Genomic DNA, 22,457 nt, shown 5'->3' on the forward strand with positions numbered 1-22,457 from the left:
GACTGTTACATCAGGCCGGGTGGGAGCTGGGCAGTCATCCAGCATTCCCCATCTCGGTCATATTTATCCTCACCGCTCTCACCTGCCCTTTACCCCCTCGCCAACATATGGTAATGCACTTTATCATTCATAATTGTGCAATCCCTCTCATTATATTATCCTTTTATTGTAATGATTGTCCATCATTTTATTATCAATTATGACTGCTTGCTTTATTTGCACCATCATCACAATTTGATGCCCCAATGAATTTTTAATAAACCGACTATCTTATCTTTTCCCCTTTGATGCTTTCCGTGCTTATCTTGCGAGTGTGTCCTTGTGTTTCTGACGTGTTATCGTGATCTGTCAGACCCAGGACATCCAACATCCCAAAGGACAAAGGGCATCAGGTTCATGGAGTTTCCACACTGCAGCATGTCTCCAGCCTTTGCTACATGGTGGTGCTTGCTTCGTTTCTCTCAGCAGTGCCTCTCTGCTGCTTTTTTTCTTCCTGCTGTTCAGACCATCGCATCGGTTTTATTCTTGTCCTGCATTTTTACCTCAGGACACCACTGTTCAGCACCAGTCTCCAATGTGCACACACATTCTGTCTATTCATTGACAGCCAGCCAAGTTCACAGTTCGTTCATTTCCCAGTTGCAAATATTCATTTACAGAACTTGTTTGAAGCTGTCTGCTTCAGTCGTTTTAAAACTGGAACAACCTGTTTTGGGTTTGCAGGTGAAAGTTATCCCCTCTCTAGCTCCTGGAATTCAATCAAGCCTTTTTTTTAACGACCTTGACACACCTACAACCCCTCTCAGAAAGCAAAAGTAGAGGAAGAAAGAGCGACCTGCATTTTCATAGCACCTCACAGGGTGCTCCATGTCTATGTGGGTTTACTCTGGGTGCTCCAGTTTCTTCCCATAGTCCAAAGATGTGCAGGTTAGGTGGATTAGCCATAACTTGCTCATAGTGTCTAGGGAGGTGCAGGCTAGGTAGGTTACCCATGGGGAATGCAGGGTTACAGGGATAGGATAGGGTGGTGAGTCTGAGTGGGATGCTCTTTGGAGGGTTGGTATAGACTCAATGGGTCAAATGGGCTGCTTCAATACTGTGGGGATTCAATGTCCCAGAGTGTTTTCAATCAATTAGTTCTCTTTGTATTTTGGAAGTGCAACATCTAATTTGTACACAGCAAGTTTCTGCAACAAACATTGCAGTAAGACTGTGCTTTGTTTTTGTTCTGTGTTGATTCAGGGATCAGCTGAGGCTTCAGTCAAGGTTCGGTTATAAATGGAAAACAGACAGCATCGATCAACAGGTAGGAGTTTCTCACAAAAACAGTAAGTACTGGAGAAACTCAGCAGGCCTAGCAGCCATCTATGGACAGAGAAACAGAGCCAATGTTTCAAGACCAGCTTCTCTCTCCATAGATGCTGCCAGACCTGCTGAGTTTCTCCAACAATTTCTCTTTAGATTAGATTCCCTACAGAATGGAAACAGGCCCTTCGGCCCAACAAGTCCACACCGACTGTCCGAAGAGTGACCCACTCAGATCCATTCCCCTATCCTATATTTACCCCTGACTAACGAACCTCACACTATGGGTAATTAAGCATGGCTAATTCACCTAACCTGCACATCTTTGGACTGTGGGAGGGAACCGGAGCACCCGGATGAAACCTACGCAGACACGGGGAGAATGTGCAAACTCCACACAGACAGTCGCCTGAGGCAAGAATCGAACCAGAACCCTGGATGTTGTGAGGCAGCAGTGCGAACCACTGAGCCACCATGCCACCCTTCTCATTTCAGATTTCCAGCATCCACAGTTGTTTGTTTGACTTTCGGAGTTGCTTGCTGTCTGGGTCTGACCAGGCTAATGTTTGCAGTGAATGACTGGAACATGGTGTTACAGGTAGCCATTCAAGTGGGGCAACGAACAGGAATCTGTTGGTGAAGGGGGACAGCACTCTACCCTGCAACATGCCAGGACAGCGGAAGGTGATGCTGTTGTCCCACCAGCCTCTCAGACTGTGTGGGTGTGGAGGGGTTTGCAAGGGGCTAGAATTTCAGCAAGTTATGTCTGTAATTCATATTTTTGTTTGCCTGTGGTTAAAACGAATTTCTTTGCAATAAATTGTAGAGCACGTTAAATACAGAAATCAGACAGGAAGATTGGGAGTTTTTCACAATTTGACTAAATCTTTAACAGGATGAATTTGTTAAGCATGTCCAAGAACATTTTCTGATTCAGTATGTGGGTGTACCTACTAGAGAAGGTGCAAACCTTGACCTACTCTTGAGAAATAAGGCAGGGGAGGTGACTGAGGTGTCAGTGGGGGAGCACTTTGGGGCCAGCGACCATAATTCTATTAGTTTTAAAATTGTGATGGAAAAGGATAGACCAGATCGAAAAGTTGAAGTTCTAAATTGGATAAAGGCCAATTTTGACGGTATTAGGCAAGAACTTTCGAAAGCTAATTGGGGGCAGATGTTCGCAGGTAAAGAGACGGCTGGAAAATGGGAAGGCTTCAGAAATGAGATAACGAGAATCCAGCGAAAGTATATTCCTGTCAGGGTGAAAGGGAAGGCTGGTAGGTATAGGGAATGCTGGATGACTAAAGAAATTGAGGGTTTGGTTAAGAAAAAGAAGGAAGCATATGTCAGATATAGACAGGATAGATCGAGTGAATCCTTAGAAGAGTATAAAGGAAGTAGGAGTATACTTAAGAGGGAAATCAGGAGTGCAAAACGGGAACATGAGATAGCTTTGGAAAATTGAGTTAAGGAGAATCCAAAGGATTTTTACAAATTCATTAAGAGCAAAAAGGGTAACTAGGGAGAGAATAGGGCCCCTCAAAGATCAGCAAGGTGGCCTTTGTGTGGAGCTGCAGAAGATGAGGAGATACTAAATGAATATTTTGCATCAGTGTTTACTGTGGAAAAGGATATGGAAGAAATAGATGGTGGAAATAGATGTAAGGAAATAGATGGTGACACATTGAAAGAGGAGGAAGTGCTGGATATCTTGAAATGGTTAAAGGTGGATAAATCCCCAGGACCTGATCAGGTGTACCCTAGACCTCTGTGGGAAGCTAGGGAAGTGATTGCTGGGCCTCTTGCTGAGATATTTGTATCATCGATAGTCACAGGTGAGGTGCTGGAAGACTGGAGGTTGGCAAACGTGGTGCCACTGTTTAAGAAGGGCGGTAAGGAGAAGCCAGGGATCTATAGACCAATGAGCCTGACATTGATGGTGGGCAAGTTGTTGGAGGGAATCCTGAGGGACAGGATGTACATGTATTTGGAAAGGCAAGGACTGATTAGGGATAGTCAACATGGCTTTGTGTGTGGGAAATCATGTCTCACAAACTTGAGTTTTTTGAAGAAGTAACAAAGAGGATTGATGAGGGCAGAGTGGTGGATGTGATCAATGTGGACTTTGGTAAGGCTTTCAATAAAGTTCCCCATGGGGGAATGGTTAGCAAGGTTAGATCTCATGGAATACAGGGAGAACTAGCCATTTGGATATAGAACAAGCTCAAAGGTAGAAGGCAGAGGGTGGTGGTGGAGGGTTGTTTTTCAGACTGGAGGCCTGTCACCAGTGGAGTACCACAAGGATCGGTGTTGGGTCCACTACTTTTTGTCATTTATATAAATGATTTGGATGTGAGCATAAGAGGTACAGTTAGTAAGTTTGCAGATGCCGCCAAAATTGGAGGTGTAGTGGACAGCGAAGAGGGTTACCTCAAATTACAACAGGAACTGGACCAGACGGGCCAGTGGGCTGAGAAGTGACAGATGGAGTCTAATTTAGATAAATGCGATGTGCTGCATTTTGGGAAAGCAAATCTTAGCAGGACTTACACACTTAAAGGTAAGGCCCTAGGGAGTGTTGCTGAACAAAGAAACCTTGGAGCACAGGTTCATAGTTCCTTGAAAGTGGAATTGCAGGTAGACAGGATAGTGAAGAAGGTGTTTGGTATGCTTTCCTTTATTGGTCAGAGTATTGAGTACAGGAGTTGGGAGGTCATGTTGTGGCTGTACAAGACATTGGTTAGGCTACTGTTGGACTATTGCGTGCAATTCTGGTCTCCTTCCTATCGGAAGGATGTTGTGAAACTTGAAATGGTTCAGAAAAGATTTACAAGGATATTGCCAGGGTTGGAGGATTTGAGCTATAGGGAGAGGCTAAACAGGCTGGGGCTGTTTTCCCTGGAGCATCATAGGCTGAGGGGTGACCTTATAGATGTTTACAAAATTATGAGGGGCATGGATAGGGTAAATAGACGAAGTCTCTTGCCTGGGTGGGGGAGTCCAGAACTTGAGGGCATAGGTTTAGGGTGAGAGGGGAACGATATAAAAGAGACCTACAGGGCAACTTTTTCACACAGAGTGGTTCGGGTATGGAATGAGCTGCCAGAGGAAGTGGTGGAGGCTGGTACAATTGCAAGATTTAAGAGGCATCTGGATGGGTATATGAATAGGAAGAGTTTGGAGGGATATGGGCCGGGTGCTGGCAGGTGGGACTAGATTGGGTTGGGATATCTGGTTGGCATGGATGGGTTGGACCAAAGGGTCTGTTTCAATGCTGTACATCTCTATGACTCTACGTCATGGGGCTTAGGCAACAAAACATTTTCCCAAGTGGGATCATGGCACTGCAACAGAATAGCTTTTTATTCCAACTCCATTGACACGATTGTCACCACCCCATTAACTATGTGCTATCCAGCTGTTTGCCCGCTGTAGCTCAGTTGGCTGGCTTGCAGTGCAGAGTAATAGCAACAGTGTGGGCTTGATTCTTGCACCAGCTGAGATAAGCATGAAGAATTCTACTTCTCAACCTCTCCCCGACAGGAAGATACAGAATCCTACACACACACAGTTCAGGAACAGCTTCTTCCTGGCCATTATTTAGACTAATGAATGTTCTCTCTAGCCTCAAATAACGCTGACCTTGCTAGCGTTGCACTCGCCCTGTGCAATGGAACCTGGATGGCTCTGTCTAAGCCTTTTTGATCTGTACATCTTGCTTATCATGATCCACCTGTACTGCTCATAAACAAAACTTTTTTACTGTACTTTGGTACACGTGACAATCAATCAATCATGGTGTAACGACTCTCAGGATAAACCACCGCCAGTTGATCTCTCTCTCTAATGAGGGAACAGGTCTATGGTCCAATTGAACTATGGTGACCTCACCTTGACAGCAATCTGTGTACAGGCGTCCAATTGTTTCTGCTCTGAGACAATTCATACTCTTCATGTCACAAGCTCAATGCGTGGACATCATGGCAGCTGTTGGCACGTCACTCCATGGGCACAGCACATGTCAGATATGGATTTACAGAAATATGTGATTATCTCTGGTGTTACATAACCAAGTTAAAGGCACAGGAAACTTCACATCACTGCTCAAACAGCTGACATGGTGACAAGGAAATAGCCTTGCTGTGTGTCTGAGGGATTGGATCCTAGCATTCTCCTTCCTGATGCACACTCTAGTTTGTAAACTGACACAGCCAGAAACACACTGGTTGGAAAAGAACACTATATATAGACATAGGAGCACAAGTAGGCCATTCAGCCCATCGAGTCTGCTCCACCATTCAATGGGATCATGGCTGATCTGATCATCCTCAGCTCCACTCTCCTGCCTTATCCCCATATCCCTGAAAACTCCCCCCTTATCCCAACTCTGTCTTCTATTAGTCAGTCAGTCCTCTCTTTGTGCTAATATACTGCCGCCAACATTGTGGCCTTGTCTCTTATTCAGACTTCAAGATACAGGAGTGGAAGTAGGCCACTCAGCCCATCACATCTGCTGTACCATTTGAAAATGATGGATATGTTTCTTAACTCCATTCTCCTGCCTTGCCCACATAATCCTTGCTCCCCTTACTAATCAAGCACCAATCTATCTTTGTCATAAATATACTCAATGTCTTAGCTTCCACAGACTTCTACAGCAAAGAGTTCCACACATTCACCACCCTCAGGCTGAATAAAGGCCTTCACTCTGAGGCTGTGCCTTCAGGTCCTAGTCTCTTCTACTAGTTGAGACATTTTCTGCACATTCACTCTACAGGGCCTCTCAGTATCCTGTAAGTTTCAATCAGATTCCCCAATCCCCACCCCACTCCCTGGTCATCCTTCTAAATTCCATTGAGTCCTCATTGAAGGCAGAGTACTCAACCACTCCTCATACGTCAAGCCCTTCATCTGTGGGATCATTCCTGTAAACCTTCTCTGGACCCCCTCCAAGGCCAGTTGGACGTGATTTCCCTTTCATGCTGAGGCTGTTTGGTTTTGTTATTTATTTTTAAACACACTGCTGTTCCACTGCTTTCTAATATATCCTAAAACACTCCGAGCGACAAATGATAAACTCATTGATGGATAGTTACCTGTTACAAAAACTGATATTGCTGGAAAGACTCAGCAGGTCTTGCAGCATCTGTGGAGAGAAGGCAGAGTTCACAATTTTTTAAATTCATCTGTTGGATGTGGGTGTCACTGGCTGGGCCAGCATTTATTGCCCATCCCTAGTTGCCCCTTGAGAAGCTGCGTTCTTGATCCTCTGCAGTCCATGTTGGGTTGACATACAATGCCCTGGGGGAGGGAGTTCCAGGATTTTGACCCAGCAACACTGAAGGAATAACAACATATTTCCAAGTCAGGATGGCGACTGTTTTGGAGGGGAACTTGCAGGGGGTGGTGTTCCCATGTATCAGCTGCCCTTGTCCTTCTAGATGGAAGTGGTGTGGGTTTGGAAGATGCTGTCTAAGGATCTTTCTTCATTCCCCATGGTAACTCCAAATAGGATCTGTTTGCCATCCATTCAGCCTCTTTCCTCTCATGCAGTATCAATTTTGAGTTGCTCTTGAATTGACATTCTTGCAAATTGTCCTGATGTGTACAAGGGGAAAACCTCTTGCAAAATGTGTTTTCATTCAACAATCTCTAGGACACTGGTCATCCTTACACTGACCATCAACACGTACAGGCCAAGCATTTTCTGCTGGTCATCAGAATTGCTGCTAGGAACACACAGGACTCATCCTTAAACCAACATCATCAAACTAGACCATCCAATCAGCTCTCTCATTGCAGCTTGTGGAACTTGCTGTGTACAAATTGGTTGCTGCATTTCCATTATTAGCAAGAGGTTTACAGATTTCTTTCTAGATGCACTTTGGGACATCCAAAGGTTGTGAAGGGTGCTCTATAAATGCAAGCTTTTTCTTCTTCGTTAATTCATTTTTCCACTAAAACAGAGGACTGAGAGACTCTTTCATGGTTGGGGTCATCAGAGTTTGAGGAAGATGCCAGCCCGTTGAGAAAGAATGGGATACCAGCCTGGTGCCAACAGTTTTCTGAGCCTCGCTCTTCACTCTCACAGAGCTTTATGGCACAGACCATCCAGTCTTCAGGAACAAAATTGAAAGCATTTGAAGGAAAGAATGAACATATAAATAGTAACAGGCGTTTCTAACATTTTCCAGATTCACGGAGTGCTGAACAAAGATTGGCTTTGTGTCAGCACAGGCAGCAGAATTGACCAGGAAAGGAGCTAGTACTCGGCACGCTCAGGAAGGTCGGGAACAAACCGGGGGGGGGGGGAAGGAACACATGGTGAGGAGAGAGGGGGATGTGCAGAAACACACAGGCTATCCAGGAATACATGGGAGGGAGGTGGGGGGGGGGGGGGGGGCGGGGTGGGCCGGGAACCCACGGGGGGGAGTCGGTGTAAGGTCCAAACGGGTTGCTGGGTGCATTAACACACAGTTTCCATCATTCAACAAGATAATGACAGGTAAAATACCTCACTCTCACCTCTGTGTGATATATCTCCCTATACCACCAGTTTTAGATTAGATTAGATTCCCCTGTCTGCTCCCTGTTTTCCCCTGTTTTCCTCTCTGATCCCGGTTTTCCTCTTTAATCCCAGTTTTCCTCTCTGAGCCTGGTCTTTGTTTGTTCTGGAGACAGTTTCAAAATAAGAGGGCTCCCATTCAAAAAGGAGATGAGGAGAATCTTTTTCTGTGTTTGGAATTCTCTTGCCCAGACGGTGGTGGGAGCTGGACAGCTGAATATTTTTAAGGCTAAGTTCTTGACTGACAAAGGAGTCAAGGGGTTTCAAAGCTGTACAAAGGAGTGGAGTTGAGGTCACAATCAGGTCAACCATGACCTTGTTGAATGACAGAGTAGGTTCAAGGGGCCGAATGGCCTATTCCTATTCCAAGTTTCCATTTTGTATTCCGTAATTCTCTCTGTAATCCTTAATTCCCAACTGCATCAAAAAATCTATTGAACTCTGCAACGTACTCAATGACTGAGCTTCCATAACCCTCTAGAATAGAGAGTTCCAGCCTTTTAAATCAAGAACTTTTCCCTCATTTCCTTAGCAGCTGACCCTTATTCTTCTATGTTTCTCAAACGAGGAGAAACTGTTTCTTGGTATACTCTCCATGAAATTTCTTGATATTTCTACATATTATCTTCCAAACCCAAGACCACTTCCATCTAGAAGGACAAGGACAGCAGATACATGGGAACGCCACCCCTGCAACTTCCCCTCCAAGCCACTCACCATCCTGACTCTCCCCACCCCCACCCTCCTCTAGCTTATCTCTCCACGCTTCAGGCTCACTGCCTTTATTCCTGATGAAGGGCTTTTGCCCGAAACGGCGATTTCGCTGCTCGTTGGATGCTGCCTGAACTGCTGTGCTCTTCCAGCACCACTAATCCAGTATTGGAAATATATCAGCCATTCCTTCCCTGTCACTGGGTCAGAATCCTGGAATTCCCTCCCTAAGTGCATTGTGGATCTACCTACAGCACATGGACTGCTGCAGATCCAGAGGCAGCTCACCCCCACCTTCCCAAGGAGCAACAAGGAACAGGCAATAAATGCTGATGTAGCAGTCAAGGCCCACATCCCGGGAATGGATAAAAACGAGGCGAGATCCCCTTTTTCTAAGCTCCAAGGGTTCACTCTATCTCTCACCATTGGACAATCCTATCATGCAAAGGAACAAAAACAGAAATTGCTGGAAAAGCTCAGCAGGTCTGGCAGCATCTGTGCAGAGGAATCAGAGTTAACGCTTTGGGTCCAGTGAGCCTTCTTCAGAATTCTATCAGGTGAAGGTCAGGCCGATGGGTCTTTGTTAAACTCTTTTTGGTGTAGGTTCGTAGTTCCTTGGGTAAAGGAGCAAAACCAGCCTGAATGTGGCCTCACCACTGCCCATTTCCAACAGATAGACAGGGTTTCCAACTGACTTCTGGATCCACAGCCTTCCCATTATGAACTATCTGGAATTATACACTGTATTGACATTATGACATCACCAAATACCTCACACAAATTCAACATCACTTTCATCATTTTTATATTTCAATTTCTGCATTATAAAAGGTGAGAACAAAAAATAAATCTACATTGATTGTCATACTGAAATATCGGACAGATCGTACAATGGATTGTCAAAATGACTTGTTTACCATTAAATCCACATCCTCAAAGGAACGGTTTGGATTCCGAGAAAGAGGTAGTAAATGTACATCCCTCATAAATGTATAGAGCCCTGTAGAGTATCCAATCATCTGGCAGCTTGGAGCACCCTCAGCACCACCTTGTATTGATGGACAGACTGGGCTATACTCTGGAAATGAGAGTAAATGCCATTACAAGCAGGATGGGCTGAATGGCTTTCTAAATGGATTCTATGAAATACTGACAGCTCCTTGGGGACAGGGCGGTAAATACTGGCTGCAACAATATCCTTATTCATGCTTCCATACCTGAAAAGAAAACAGGAGTCCTGTTTATCATCCAATCACACATCACCTTCCCAGACAGACTGTGGGAAGGGGAGATCCCAGATAATGTGCAAGCTCCAGATAGCTCCTGAGTAGGTGAGGCAGGTTACCCATCGTTTTAGTAGGAGTTGGATAAGACAACTAGCTCCTAATCCCATGAGGCTTCTTGTATCCCACAAATGGGAAGTGGAATGATGGAAAGGGAAGTGTGCTCCAACCTCCTTGTAACATTCTGTCGTGTCATATAAACCAGAGATGTTTCCCTTAACCTGCACTGACCATTGTGTCCTGCAGCCCTGGGTGCACATCTTTACTCTTGTAATGTGCATCAATGACATATCTTATCCACTGGTTGTTGCCCTAATGAGGTGTTAATGAACCTTCCTTAGATACGACTGATTGTCATTGTTGGTTTATCTCAGAGGTTGTTAAGAGTTAATCACGTGGAAGATTGGAGTCCTGTACAGGCTCAGACCTGGTAGGGATGGCAGATATCCTTCCCTAAAGGAATCTTATTTATGACAATCTGACTGATTCACAGTCACTTTTACTCAATTATTGATTGTGACCAAAGCTAGATTTTTAAACAGCCCAGTGAATACAATAATGAGGCAATAAAATATAAAAAAAATCAAGCAGTGGGTTCATTTCTGGAGGGACGGTATTGGGTTTATACTCTGATATAAGAGCAGGGAAGTTACGTTAAACTTGTACAAAAGCTCAGTCAAGTCACACTTGAACTGTGAACATTTCTGATCTCCATATTACAGAAGGGATATGGGGTACTGGAGAAGGTACAAAAAAGGTGATGTCAAAACTTGATGTTCTAATCATGAATCATAGAATCCCTAATGCATGGAAGCAGGCCATTCAACCCATCAAGTCCACACTGACCCTCTGAACAGCAATCCACCCAGACCTACTGCCCCATATTTCTAAACCTGAATTTATCAGGCTGACCCACCTAGCCTACACACCCAGATCACTACAAGGCAATTTAGCATGGTCAACCCACCTAACCTGCACATCTTTGGATTGTGGGAGGAAACCAGAGCACCCAGAGGAAACCTACACAGACACAGGGAGAATGTGCAAACTCCACACAGACACTCGCCTGAGGCAGGAATTGAACTCAGATCCCTGGTGCTGTGAGGCAGCAGTGCTAACCACTGAGCCACTGTCCTGCCCCTTAGGGAGGGCTGAACATGGATGGCATTTTTATCTTGTAAAAGATATCTCTTTCCATCTGTAGAAGACCCAATAAGAGAAAAGTTATCGAAGATAGTTCCATTTGTAAAGGAGATCAAAACCAGGAGCTATGAATTGAATAACCACTAATAAGTCCAACGAGAAATGCAGGAGAAACATCTTTACTGAAGAGAATGGGGAGAATGTAGGGGGCAAGGAGTAGAAACGCAATTGATGGGAAGCTGGTTAAACACGTGAAGGAGAACGATGTGGGCAGAAATGTTGGTCGGGTGAGATGAAGGGAGGGAGAAGGATCATGTGCAATAGAAACATCAGCACAGACTAGTTGGGCTGAATGGCCTGTTTCCATGCTGTAAATTGCACATCACCTGATGGTTCTAGTGATGCCCTCAAAGTTGTACGGTTTTAAGTACAAGTCCCGCTACAACGAAGAGTGAACTCCAGAAATTAATAATCTGTAGGAGAGCATCAAGAAAATCCTACTTAAGAAACCCAATTAATTCATTCACATCTTTCACTGACTCGGTGACACTCAACCTAACCCTAAGTGATAAGGACTAAAATAAAGCAGAGAATCGCTGGCAAGCTTAGACAAAAACAGACTCCGCTGGAGAAACTCAGCAGGTCCAGCAGCATCTGTGGGGAGAGAAACCGAGTTAACATTTTGAATCCCAGAACTGGGAGAACAAAAAACAAATCAATATTGATTGTCATGCTCCGAAATACTGGTTTTGAAGAAAATTCACTGGACTTGAAATGTTAACTCTGTTTTCTCTCCACAGATGCTGACAGACCTCGGAGTTTCTCCAGCGATTTCTGTTTTTGTTCTAGTTGATAAGAGCAAGGATCTCAATTAATTAGAAATAATTCCCATGATTGGTTTGAATTCTAATCACTGAGCAGATCTGCCCGTCTGTTGTAACAGTCGTTTCCCTTCCCCATGGAGGTGACCTCTTTAACATCCCAGTCTCATCAAACCCGGGGAACCACAAACCTCAGCGGTACAGAACTACAAAGCCTCACGACCCTTTGAGTGAAGAATTGTCTCCTCATTGTGCTACCTAAAATATCACAAGGATATGGGACCATTGGATTAACCAGAATCTTTCAAGTCCTCCCAGTGAGGCCTCCTACAATGAGAGGAACTCCCAGCTTACTCTCATCCCACTCAAAATGGTGATGAATTAGTGTTGCCAATTCAGATTAATCATGCTCATGTGATCAACTGTGTCCAGCGCACTCAAATATATCCATTCATCTCCAATATTTTTAAGCACTCATAAAAACCAAAATGTGCAAAGTATAGAATAAAAATGTAGAATTATTCAATGCCCCTGTGAAATATTTTCTTTTGACTGCTCCTAGTGGTCAATGGAGATCCATTGGCAACTCCAGGTAAATGGAGGTTGCACTCAATGGGATTGGAGGCACATAAGGGTTGAGTGGAGGTTGTTAGTTGGAGGGAGGGGCAAAGACTACACTGATTATGGCCCCATGTCAGATATTCCCCAGAATTAACACTCCATCGATCTCTCACTGCACCTCCCCAGATATATCTGTGTGATAGAGTGAAATGGAAGACCGGTGAGAATCGTAAAATGAACCAAACCATTGCCCCTCCCAGCCTTAAACATCCACGTCCTGCTCCTCAGCCCCATCATGGTATTTTTGCCCGGTGGATGAATTATCATGTTTGGCTTCGTTCAAGTCGATTGTTGCCTCATGTTTCGATTTGTCTCCTTCTTCTTGCTTCTCCTTCCTCAGGAGATGATAATTGATTGCATTGCCGATGAACAGGAAGATACTCGCAAAGATCAACACCGCTCCACACGCAAAATACACATAGCGGAAATCATTGTACGCGTCCTTCAGCAAACCTGCAACAAAAAGACATATCTGCAATCATCATGCACCTTTCCTACAATTCAACACTACATCAAAGGGGAAGAGGTTTGGGTCCAATTTCTCCCCCCCCCCCCCCACCCCCAGCAAATCTCTCCCCTTTCCCACTGTTGAGTCACTCCATTTTCCCAGCCATGTCCCCAGGCTGCCCCAGGTGTAATGACACAGTAACAGGTGTATTGGGAGGTGTGGGGTGGTTGAGGAAGACCTGGGTCTTACACAGTGGGAAGTCATAACCTGGAACATGGTGCCTCGGAGTGGGGTAGCTCTAGAGACAATGGATTAGCTTTTGTTATTCCTTCACATGATGATGTCATTGCTGGCTCGGCCAGCGTTTATTGTCCATCCCTAAGAGTTAAGAGTCAACCCCATTGCTGTGGGTCTGGAGTCACATGTAAGCCAGACCAGGTAAGCATGGCAGTTTCCTTCCCTAAAGGACATTAGTGACCCAGATGGGCTTTCCCAACAATCGACAATGGATTCAGGGACATTGTTAGACTCTTAATTCCAAGCTTGTACTGAATTCAAATTCCACCATCTGCCGTGGTGGGATTAAAACCTGGGTCCCTACCCCCATAGGGCGAAGGAACTTGCAGTGACAGGGATACAGCAGGGGGAATGGGACTGACCAGATTGCTCTACAGAGAATGAGCACAGTCTTGATGGGCTGAATGACCTCCTTCTATGCCACAATGACTCTATGGTAACGTTTGAACCCAATTGCAAATTGACCACACAAAGGGTTCCAGTTCTCTCTTTCTGTCTCAGTCACTAAAAGGTTACTTCCTTTTGCCATTTTAGAAAGAATCTGTAGTTAGGTGGAGGAGTGAGGGCTGTCATACCTTCAGCAAAGGCACAACGAGGTGGGGGGGGGGTTCAAAATGATGAAGGTTTTGATTGAGTAAACATGGAAACTATATACATTGTTTCCAATGGCAGGAAGATCAATAACCAAATTTGTTTGGTAATAAATCCAAGAGAGAAATAAGGAAACATTTTGTTGGAATCGCTGGACAGCATTGCCTGAGCAAGCAGTGGAAGCAGATCCAGCAGGAATTTCCAAACGTAATCTTGGGTCCTGTTGTAGAACAGAGGGACCTTGGGGTGCAGGTACATAATTCTTTGAAATTTGCCTCACATATAGACGGGGGGGGGGGGGGGGTTAAAAAGGTGTTTGGTATGCTTGCCTTCATTGCTCAGTCCTTTGAATTTCTATGTGGGGACGTCATGTTGAGGTGTACAGGACATTGATGAAGCCTCTTCTGGAATACTGTGCCCAGTCCTGATCACCCTCCTACAGGAAGGATATTACTGAGCTGAGGAGGGCTCAGAAGAGATGTTGCCGGGTATGGAAGCTTTTGAGTTATTAACAAAGACTGAGACTCTTTTCATTAGAGCGTAGGAGGTTGAGAGGCGACCTTATAGAAGTTTATAACATAATGAGAGATATAGATAGAGTTAATGGTGATTGCTTTTTCCCTAGGGTGGGGGATTTCAAGACTAAGGGGCACATTTTTAAAGTGAGGGGCAAATCTTTTACACAGAGGGTGGTTCATGTGTGGAATGAATTTCCAGGGGAAGTGGTGGATGAAGGTACAATTACAGTGTTTAAAAGACATTTGGATAAATCCATGAATAGGAAAGGTTTGGAGGGATTGGGCAGGTGCAAGCAGGTGGAACTAGTTTAGTTTGGGATTATGATCGGCATGGAGTGTTTGGACTGTGGGGTCTGTTTCCGTGCTGCATGACTCTGTTACTAACTACAGGGAAACAGCAGGGCATGGACAGGGGGACATCTTCAGGATGACAATCTGTAACTATTGAAGTGCCACAGGGATCAGTGTGGGGGCACAATTATTTACAATATTTAATAATGACTCAGATGAGAAAAGTGAATGTACTGTTGCCAAGTTTGTGGATGACACAAAAATAGGAGGAAAAATGGTTAGATGGACACAAAGAGTCTACAGAAGGATACAGACAGGATCAGCAAATGGGCAAAAACAAATGGCAGACGAGATATAATGTGGGAAATTGTGATGCTCCGGACTTTGGCAGATAGAGGGGTTGAATATTAGTTAAATGGAGAAAGACTGCAGAACACTACAGCATAGAGCAATCAGGATCCCTTATGCATGAATCAAAAAAAGCCAGCTACTATTTCAGCAGGTAATAGGGAAAACAAATGGAATGTTCAAAGGGACTGGAATGTAAAAGTAAGGAAATCTTGCTAAAACGATACAAGGCACGAGTCAGCCCACACCTCCAATACTGTGAACAGTTTTGGCCCCAGTCTCAGCAAAGATACACCCTGATGTGGGACAGTAAAGCGAAGGTCCATTTGGCTGATCCTGGGTATGGACGGACTGTTCTATGAGCAGAGGTTGGATCTGTACCCAGTGGAGTTTAGGGGTGACATTATTAAAACATTTAGAGGCCTTGGTAGGAAAGTCTGCTTATCCTTGTGGCAGAGTCTAGCACTAGAGGGTGTAGTCTCAGAATAAGGGCCTCTCTCTTTACAGATGTGGGAGAATTCCTTCTCTCAGAGGATAGTGAATCTGTGAAATTCTTTACCACAGAGGGCTGCCGAGGCTGGGCCATTAAGTATGTTAAAGGCTAAGATAGATTTTTAATCAGTAAGGGAAATCGCGGGATATGGGAAGGAGGCAGGAAAGTGAATTTGCAGATTATCAGATTGACTATGATCAGAATGAATGGGGTAGCAGACTCAATGGGCTGAATGGCCTGTTCCGGCTCCTATGCTTGGAACTGGAGCCTTTGTTCATTGCTCCTTCAGAGGCACAATGGGCTGACTGGCATCCTTCTGTGTTCTATGACTCTACATCCCAACACAATGGCACACACAGCCCTGCTTACCCAACAGCGGAGGTCCCAGCAATACAGGACAACACTCCACTATGGTGACCAGTCCCACTGCGCTGGAGAACCTCTGTGCACCGACCATATCCATCAAGGTTTCGAATAGAACGGAGCTCAGCATGCCAAAGGCAAACCCAAAGAAGATGGTGTAGATGACCAGGCCGGTATAATTAGTTGCCAATGGCATCATGATGTGGCAGATGCCATTGTAGAGGACGGAGAAGGAGAAAAAGTACTGGATCTTGGGCCTCACCCACTTGGTGTTGGCCAGAAGCCCCATGGATGGCCGAGCAAACATGTCCACAAAGGCCAGGATGGACAGGAGGAAGGCTGCTTTGTACTCATCGATTTCCATATGCTTGGCATAAGTGGACAAGTAGACCAGGGGTGCAAACAGGCCAAAGAACATGATGACATTGCCAAACAGGTAGATCAGGAAACCTCTATGTTTGAAGAGTGACAAGTCCAAGTACTTGCTGATGATTTGGAAAATGCTGAGCTTTGCTTTGGGTTTGCCAGTCTTGAGGTCAGAGTTCACGTCAGTCTCTCCCTGATCATCCATTTGCTGTTTGGATTCACTGCTCCACTGAGGGCCTATGGGACGCATGAGAGCTCCAGCCACACAGCAGTTGAGTAAGATGCCACCCAGGATCAGGAAGCCCCCCCTCCATGAGTAATGGTCAAAGAGGTACTGGTTAAGAGGGGCTAATGTGCTGAGAATAACGGGACTTCCCGCCATTGCTAGCCCATTGGCCAATGGACGCTTCTTGTAGAAATACTTCCCGATCATGGTCAGTGCTGGCTGCAGATTGAAGGCGAGTCCCAGCCCTAGATAGAAATGTTTTAGAAAAAACAATAGTTGCTGTTATTCCAAATAAAGCAAAATCAAGTTGATGTTTTAAGGGGATGTGTGTTCATCCTAATTACATGAAACTGATGTTTTCAAATTCCTCCATGGCCCAATCTCAGCCCAACTCTATCATCTCCACTAGCTCTTTAACACTTTGATTTCTCTCCATTTAGTGTCCACTCCTCATGCTCATTCTCAGAGCTAATGACTTCACTTTGGCGGTCATGTTATCAGCTGTCTCTGCCCTCAACCTTTCTCTCTCTCTCTCTCTGTCACTGTTTCTCTATCTATTTCTCTTGTCTCAATTGAACTCTATTACTCACTTCATTTCTCCTTCTCCCTCTCCCTGTTGTTAGGATTCAGGGTGATTCTATTGCAGAAGAAGCCAAATCCTAGACTGAAATTGGCTTGATAGATTATATATTTTTTTGATTTTAACATGGTGGTCTCTCACAGAAACAAAAACAAATGCAGTTTTATCAATCAAGCAGAATATTATTCTGCAATTGAAATGCAGATACCATAGAATAAACCAGCCTTTTCACATAAATCACAAATTTAAATATTTGAAAGCTCACAGTAAAATACACCCCCCTTAATCCAAAACATACTCCTCTACAATTCTCACACCAGAGATAAAATTCCCTTTTTTTTTAATCACAGTTAGGATTTAGTTTCACAGTTGCTTCAATTTCTCATTCTCAGAATTTGATCACCACTTTCTTGAGTCCTTATAAAACTGAGCTTAGACTTTCTCAGCTTCATTTAACCCCTTCAAGGTTTTAACCAAATACTTTTGCTCTGGAACTTTTAAACTAAACTCCTTATACAAAGGGAACCAATTTCTTAACTGAGGGTATGAGCTATATTGAGAGGTGAGAAAAACTTGAGTTGTTTTCTCTGGAGCAGTGGAGGCTAAGGGGAGACTTGATGGAAGTCTATAAAATCAGGAGATATATAGAAAGTTTTGGTGGTCAGATTCTTTTTCCCAGAGTTGAAATGTCTAATACTAGGTGGCTTGCATTTAAGGTGAGAGGGAGAAAGTTCAAAGGAGATGTGAGGAGCCCAGAGAGTGGTAGGAGTCTGGGACATACTGCCAGTGATGGCGGAGGACGCAGATACAAAAGGGGCATTTAAAGGACTTTTAGATAAGCATATGAATATGTGAGGAATGGAGGGATATCGACCAAGTACAGGCAGAAGGGATTAATTTCATTTGGTGTAACGTTCAGCACAATATCGTGGGACAACGGGCCCATTCCTATGCTGTATTGTTCTATGTTCTAGTCTAAGCTACCTCCCTTTCTCTGGAGCAACTATTTTACAATCGCACTTCAACCAAGACTTCTGTGAACTTACCTACCCTGAAACCAAAAAGCTTTGTCAAGCTCTGGCTGTTTCCCCTGACCAAAACAAAAAAAAAAGTCAACCTCTGCCCTTTTAAACTGAACGCCAAATGCACAGCTGGTCACATTATTTGCTCATGTGAACTCTCCCAACGTCATTGATTCCTCTTAGCCTCCAAGAGTTATCTCTCCAAGACTTCCCTTTCTAAAATAAAATCACCAAGGCAAGAGAAAGATGTACAAGTTAATCAAAAAATCTCGTCACCAAAACTCTCACACTACTAGCTCAAATCAAATTCTAAACTCACTATTTTTAAAATAAAGGCAAATCACACACCTTACATCACTCTGTCTCTGTCTCTTTCTCACTTTGCCTATCTTTATAGCTCTCTCTTGCTCTCTGTCTCTCTTCCTCTCACTCTGTCTCTGCCTCTCTTCCTTTCGGTCTCCCTAACTTTGTCTCGTCATCTGTCATTCTGTGTGCAGCTCTCACTCTCTGTGTGTCTCTCTCTCACCTTTGGCCACCTATCATTCCAACGTGGCTCAAATTCTGCCTTCTGGGGTTTCATTATTCAAAGGTGCTAGCAAAATGCAAGCAGTAGCCAGATCTCTGAGTTATGGAACCCTGATACACAGCTGAGTTTTACTGATGTCTTGGCCAATATTTATTCCTTAAGCAACATCATTAAAAGGAGATTCTCTGATCATGATCCCATCGGTGTTTGTGGAATTTTACTAGCTGCCATTGTTTTTTTACACCTGTGACCACATTTCTAAAACTGTGGTCATTTTGGAACCTCCAGCACTGAGGATGGCACTATATAAATACAGATCCTTTCCTATTTCTGATGTACATCAGGTGTTAGCTCTGTACATAATCAGGACAGTGGTGCAGATGCTGCGCCTAAGACTGGATTAATAACTTATAATGTTCTGTCAGTGCTCAAAGAGCCCTGAGACATGCTGCACAGAACTCACTAATGGTTTGGAATTGACTGAAGAAAGTTCAGTTCTGCACAGAGAGGTTGCAGTGTGGTGAAATCCCTCAGTAACTCAGTTAGAGCAGTTAATAATGGTGGTGATATAACAAAGCCAAAAGTTACAGGAAGAAAAGGAGCAGCGAATGAGATGAATAAAACAAGCACATCCCTAAAGCAAAATTCAGTAAATATTTAATGTTACAATAATGCTGCTTCGATTTTCGTGACAACCCTGGATATAAGACCTCAGCTGGAGTATTGTGTACACTTGTGGGGCACCACACTAGAGCAAGGATGTGAACACTTGGAGAGAGAGAGTGCAGACATGATTTTTGAGATTGGTTCCAAGGATGAGAAAATTTAGTAAAGAGGAGAGATTGAAGAAGAGAATGTTGCTGAACAAAGAGACCTTGGAGTGCAGGTTCATAGCTCCTTGAAAGTGGAGTCTCAGGTAGTTAAGATAGTGAAGAAGGCGTTTGGAATGCTTGCACTGTGGATGGAAGTTAGAAGATCTTGTTGCGGCTGTACAGGGCATTGGTTCGGCCACTTTTGGAATTTTGCATTCAATTCTGGTCTCCAAGGATGTTGTTAAACTTGAAAGGGCTCAGAAAAGATTTATAAGGATGTTGCCAGGATTGGAGGATTTGAGCTCTGAGAAGAACTGAATAGGCTATAGTAATTTTCCCTGGAGTATCGGAGGGTGAGGGGTGATGTTATGAAGGCTTATAAATCATGAGGGGCCTGGATAGGATAAACAAATAAGGCCTTTACCCACAATACAGAGCTCCAAAACTATACTGGTGGGGGAACCTTATAGAAGTTTATAAAATCATGAGAAAATTCAATAGGGTGAATAGCCAAGGTCTTTTTCCCAACATAGGGGAGTCCAAAACCAGAGGGCATAGTTTTAAGGTGAGAGGGGAAAGATTTAAAAAAGACCTAAGGGTCAACGATGTCAGGCAAAGGGTGGAATGAGCTGCCAGAGGAAGTGGTGGAGGCTGGTATGATTACAACATTTAAAAGGCATCTGGATGGCTATATGTATAGGAAGGGTTTAGCGGGATATGGACCAAATGCTGACAAATGGGACTAGATTAGGTTGGGATGTCTGGTCGGCCTGGAGGGGTTGGACCGAAGGGTGTGTTTCCATGCTGTACATCTCTATGACTCTAAGTTGAGGCTGTTCTCTTTAGAGGGAAGGTGGTACAGAAGTAATTTGGTATAGATTTTCAAAATCATGAGTAGACTGGACAGAGTAGTTCGGGAGAAACTGCTCCTGCTCATGAAAGGGAGGGAACAAGAGGAGATAGGTTTAAACGGACGTGAAAAAGAAACAAAAGTGATGGGAGGAAAGGCTTTTTCACTCAGTGAGTAATTAGGGTGTGGAATGTGGGGGAGGCAGGTTCAATCCAGACATTTAACAGGTTACTGGATAATAGGAATGTGTAAGGATGTAGGGGGAAAGCAGGAGATTGGCATGAGGTAATGACTCGCCTTTGATGGGTCAGTGCAGGTACAATGTCTCCTTCTGTACCGAAACTATTCTGTGACTGTGTGAAAAGTTGCTGACATTCACACTGCTGCTGTTCTGAGTTACGGTGCTGTGAAGTCTGATCTTCATCTGACCTCACTGTGTCAATAATCTTCACTAACTGCTCCTGGAGGTAGCTGGGGTTAGAAGCCAGTCAGCATCATACCCATGATCAGTCTGCGAACGATATCCTGATTTAAAATCAGACAGACAGAAAGCGAGAGAGAGAGAAGAGAAGAGAGAGTGCATGGGGCTGAAACAGACCCTGAATGTCAGGAAGCTCCAATCAACTTTCCACTTTCTCGACTAAATTACCAAGTGCTAATGGGGCTAACCAAGGGCTGCCTCACCTCATTGGGAGTTTCCAGTTCTACAGCAGAAAGGGGCCTTCACATGATCATTCTTTAATTCTCTCATGGGATGTGGGTATCACTGTAAGGACAATGTCACCCATTCCTAGGCTCTAGACCATGTCAGATGGAGCCATGTTGCTGTGGACGTAACCAGTTAAGGATAGGAGGTGGATGGGTCCAGATGTGTCTTTAACAAGTGACAAAGCTGAAAATGTGTTGCTGGAAAAGCGCAGCAGGTCAGGCAGCATCCAAGGAGGAGGGGAATCGACGTTTCGGGCATGAGCCCTTCTTCAGGAATGAGGAAGGTGTGCCAAGCAGGCTAAGATAAAAGGTAGGGAGGAGGGACTTGGGGGAGGGGCGTTGGGAATGCGATAGGTGGAAGGAGGTAAAGGTGAGGGTGATAGGCCGGAGTGGGACTCCCACAGCTACATAGACTACACCTCCTCCCACCCTACCCCCTGTAAGAATGCCATCCCATATTCCCAACTCCTTCGTCTCCGCCACATCTGCTCCCAGGAGGACAAGTTCCAATACCGTACAACCCAGATGGCCTCCTTCTTCAAAGACCGCAATTTCCCCTCAGACGTGCTTGACAATGCCCTCCACCGCATCTCCTCCACTTCCTGCTCCTCCGCCCTTGAATCCCGCCCCTCCAATCGCCACTAGGACAGAACCCCACTGGTCCTCACCTACCACCCCACCAACCTCCAGATACATTGTATCATCCGTTGTCATTTCCGCCTCCAAACGGACCCCACCACCAGGGATATATTTCCTTCCCCTCCCCTATCAGTATTCCGAAAAGACCACTCCCTCCGTGACTCCCTCGTCAGGTCCACACCCCCCACCAACCCAACCTCCACTCCCGGCACCTTGCCCTGCAACCGCAAGAAATGTGAAACTTCCGCCCACACCTCCCCCCTCACTTCCCTCTAAGGCCCCAAGGGATCCTTCCATATCCGCCACAAATTCACCTGCACTTCCACGCACATCATTTACTGCATCCGCTGCACCCGATGTGGCCTCCTCTATATTGGGGAGACAGGCCGCCTACTTGCGGAACGTTTCAGAGAACACCTCTGGGACACCCGGACCAACCAATCCAACCACTCCGTAGCTCAACACTTCAACTCCCCCTCCCACTCCACCAAGGACATGCAGGTCCTTGGCCTCCTCCATCGCCAGACCATGGCAACACCCCATCTGGAGGAAGAGCACCTCATCTTCCGCTTAGGAACACTCCAACCACAAGGGATGAATGCAGATTTCTCCAGTTTCCTCATTTCCCCTCCCCCCACCTTGTCTCAGTCCCAACTCTCAAACTCAGCACCACCTGCAATCTTCTTCCCAACCTCTCCGCCCCCACCCCCTCTCCGGCCTATCACCCTCACCTTTACCTCCTTCCACCTATCGCATTTCCAACGCCCCTCCCCCAAGTCCCTCCTCCCTACCTTTTATCTTAGCCTGCTTGGCACACCCTCCTCATTCCTGAAGAAGGGCTCATGCCCGAAATGTCGATTCTTCTGCTCCTTGGATGCTGCCTGACCTGCTGCGCTTTTCCAGCAACACATTTTCAGCTCTGATCTCCAG

At 45.1% G+C, this 22,457-nt stretch overlaps 1 protein-coding gene across 2 annotated transcripts in view; it reads right to left on the reverse strand.

Annotated features, from left to right (window-relative positions):
* Positions 1–9,362: 9,362 nt before the first annotated feature.
* LOC140467492 (monocarboxylate transporter 1-like) overlaps positions 9,363–22,457 on the reverse strand; it is a 64,341-nt gene continuing 51,246 nt past the window's right edge. For both annotated transcript variants that reach the window (XM_072563908.1, XM_072563907.1), the window contains exons 4-5: positions 15,805–16,635; positions 9,363–12,902 (exon numbers count right to left, since the gene is read on the reverse strand). In XM_072563908.1, coding sequence (XP_072420009.1) covers positions 12,652–12,902; positions 15,805–16,635 — 1,082 coding nt within the window. In that variant the 3' untranslated portion in view covers positions 9,363–12,651. The remainder of the gene's footprint in view (positions 12,903–15,804; positions 16,636–22,457) is intronic.

This window comes from Chiloscyllium punctatum, chromosome 45 (genome assembly GCF_047496795.1).
Source record: "Chiloscyllium punctatum isolate Juve2018m chromosome 45, sChiPun1.3, whole genome shotgun sequence".
Taxonomy (NCBI): Eukaryota; Metazoa; Chordata; class Chondrichthyes; order Orectolobiformes; family Hemiscylliidae; genus Chiloscyllium; species Chiloscyllium punctatum.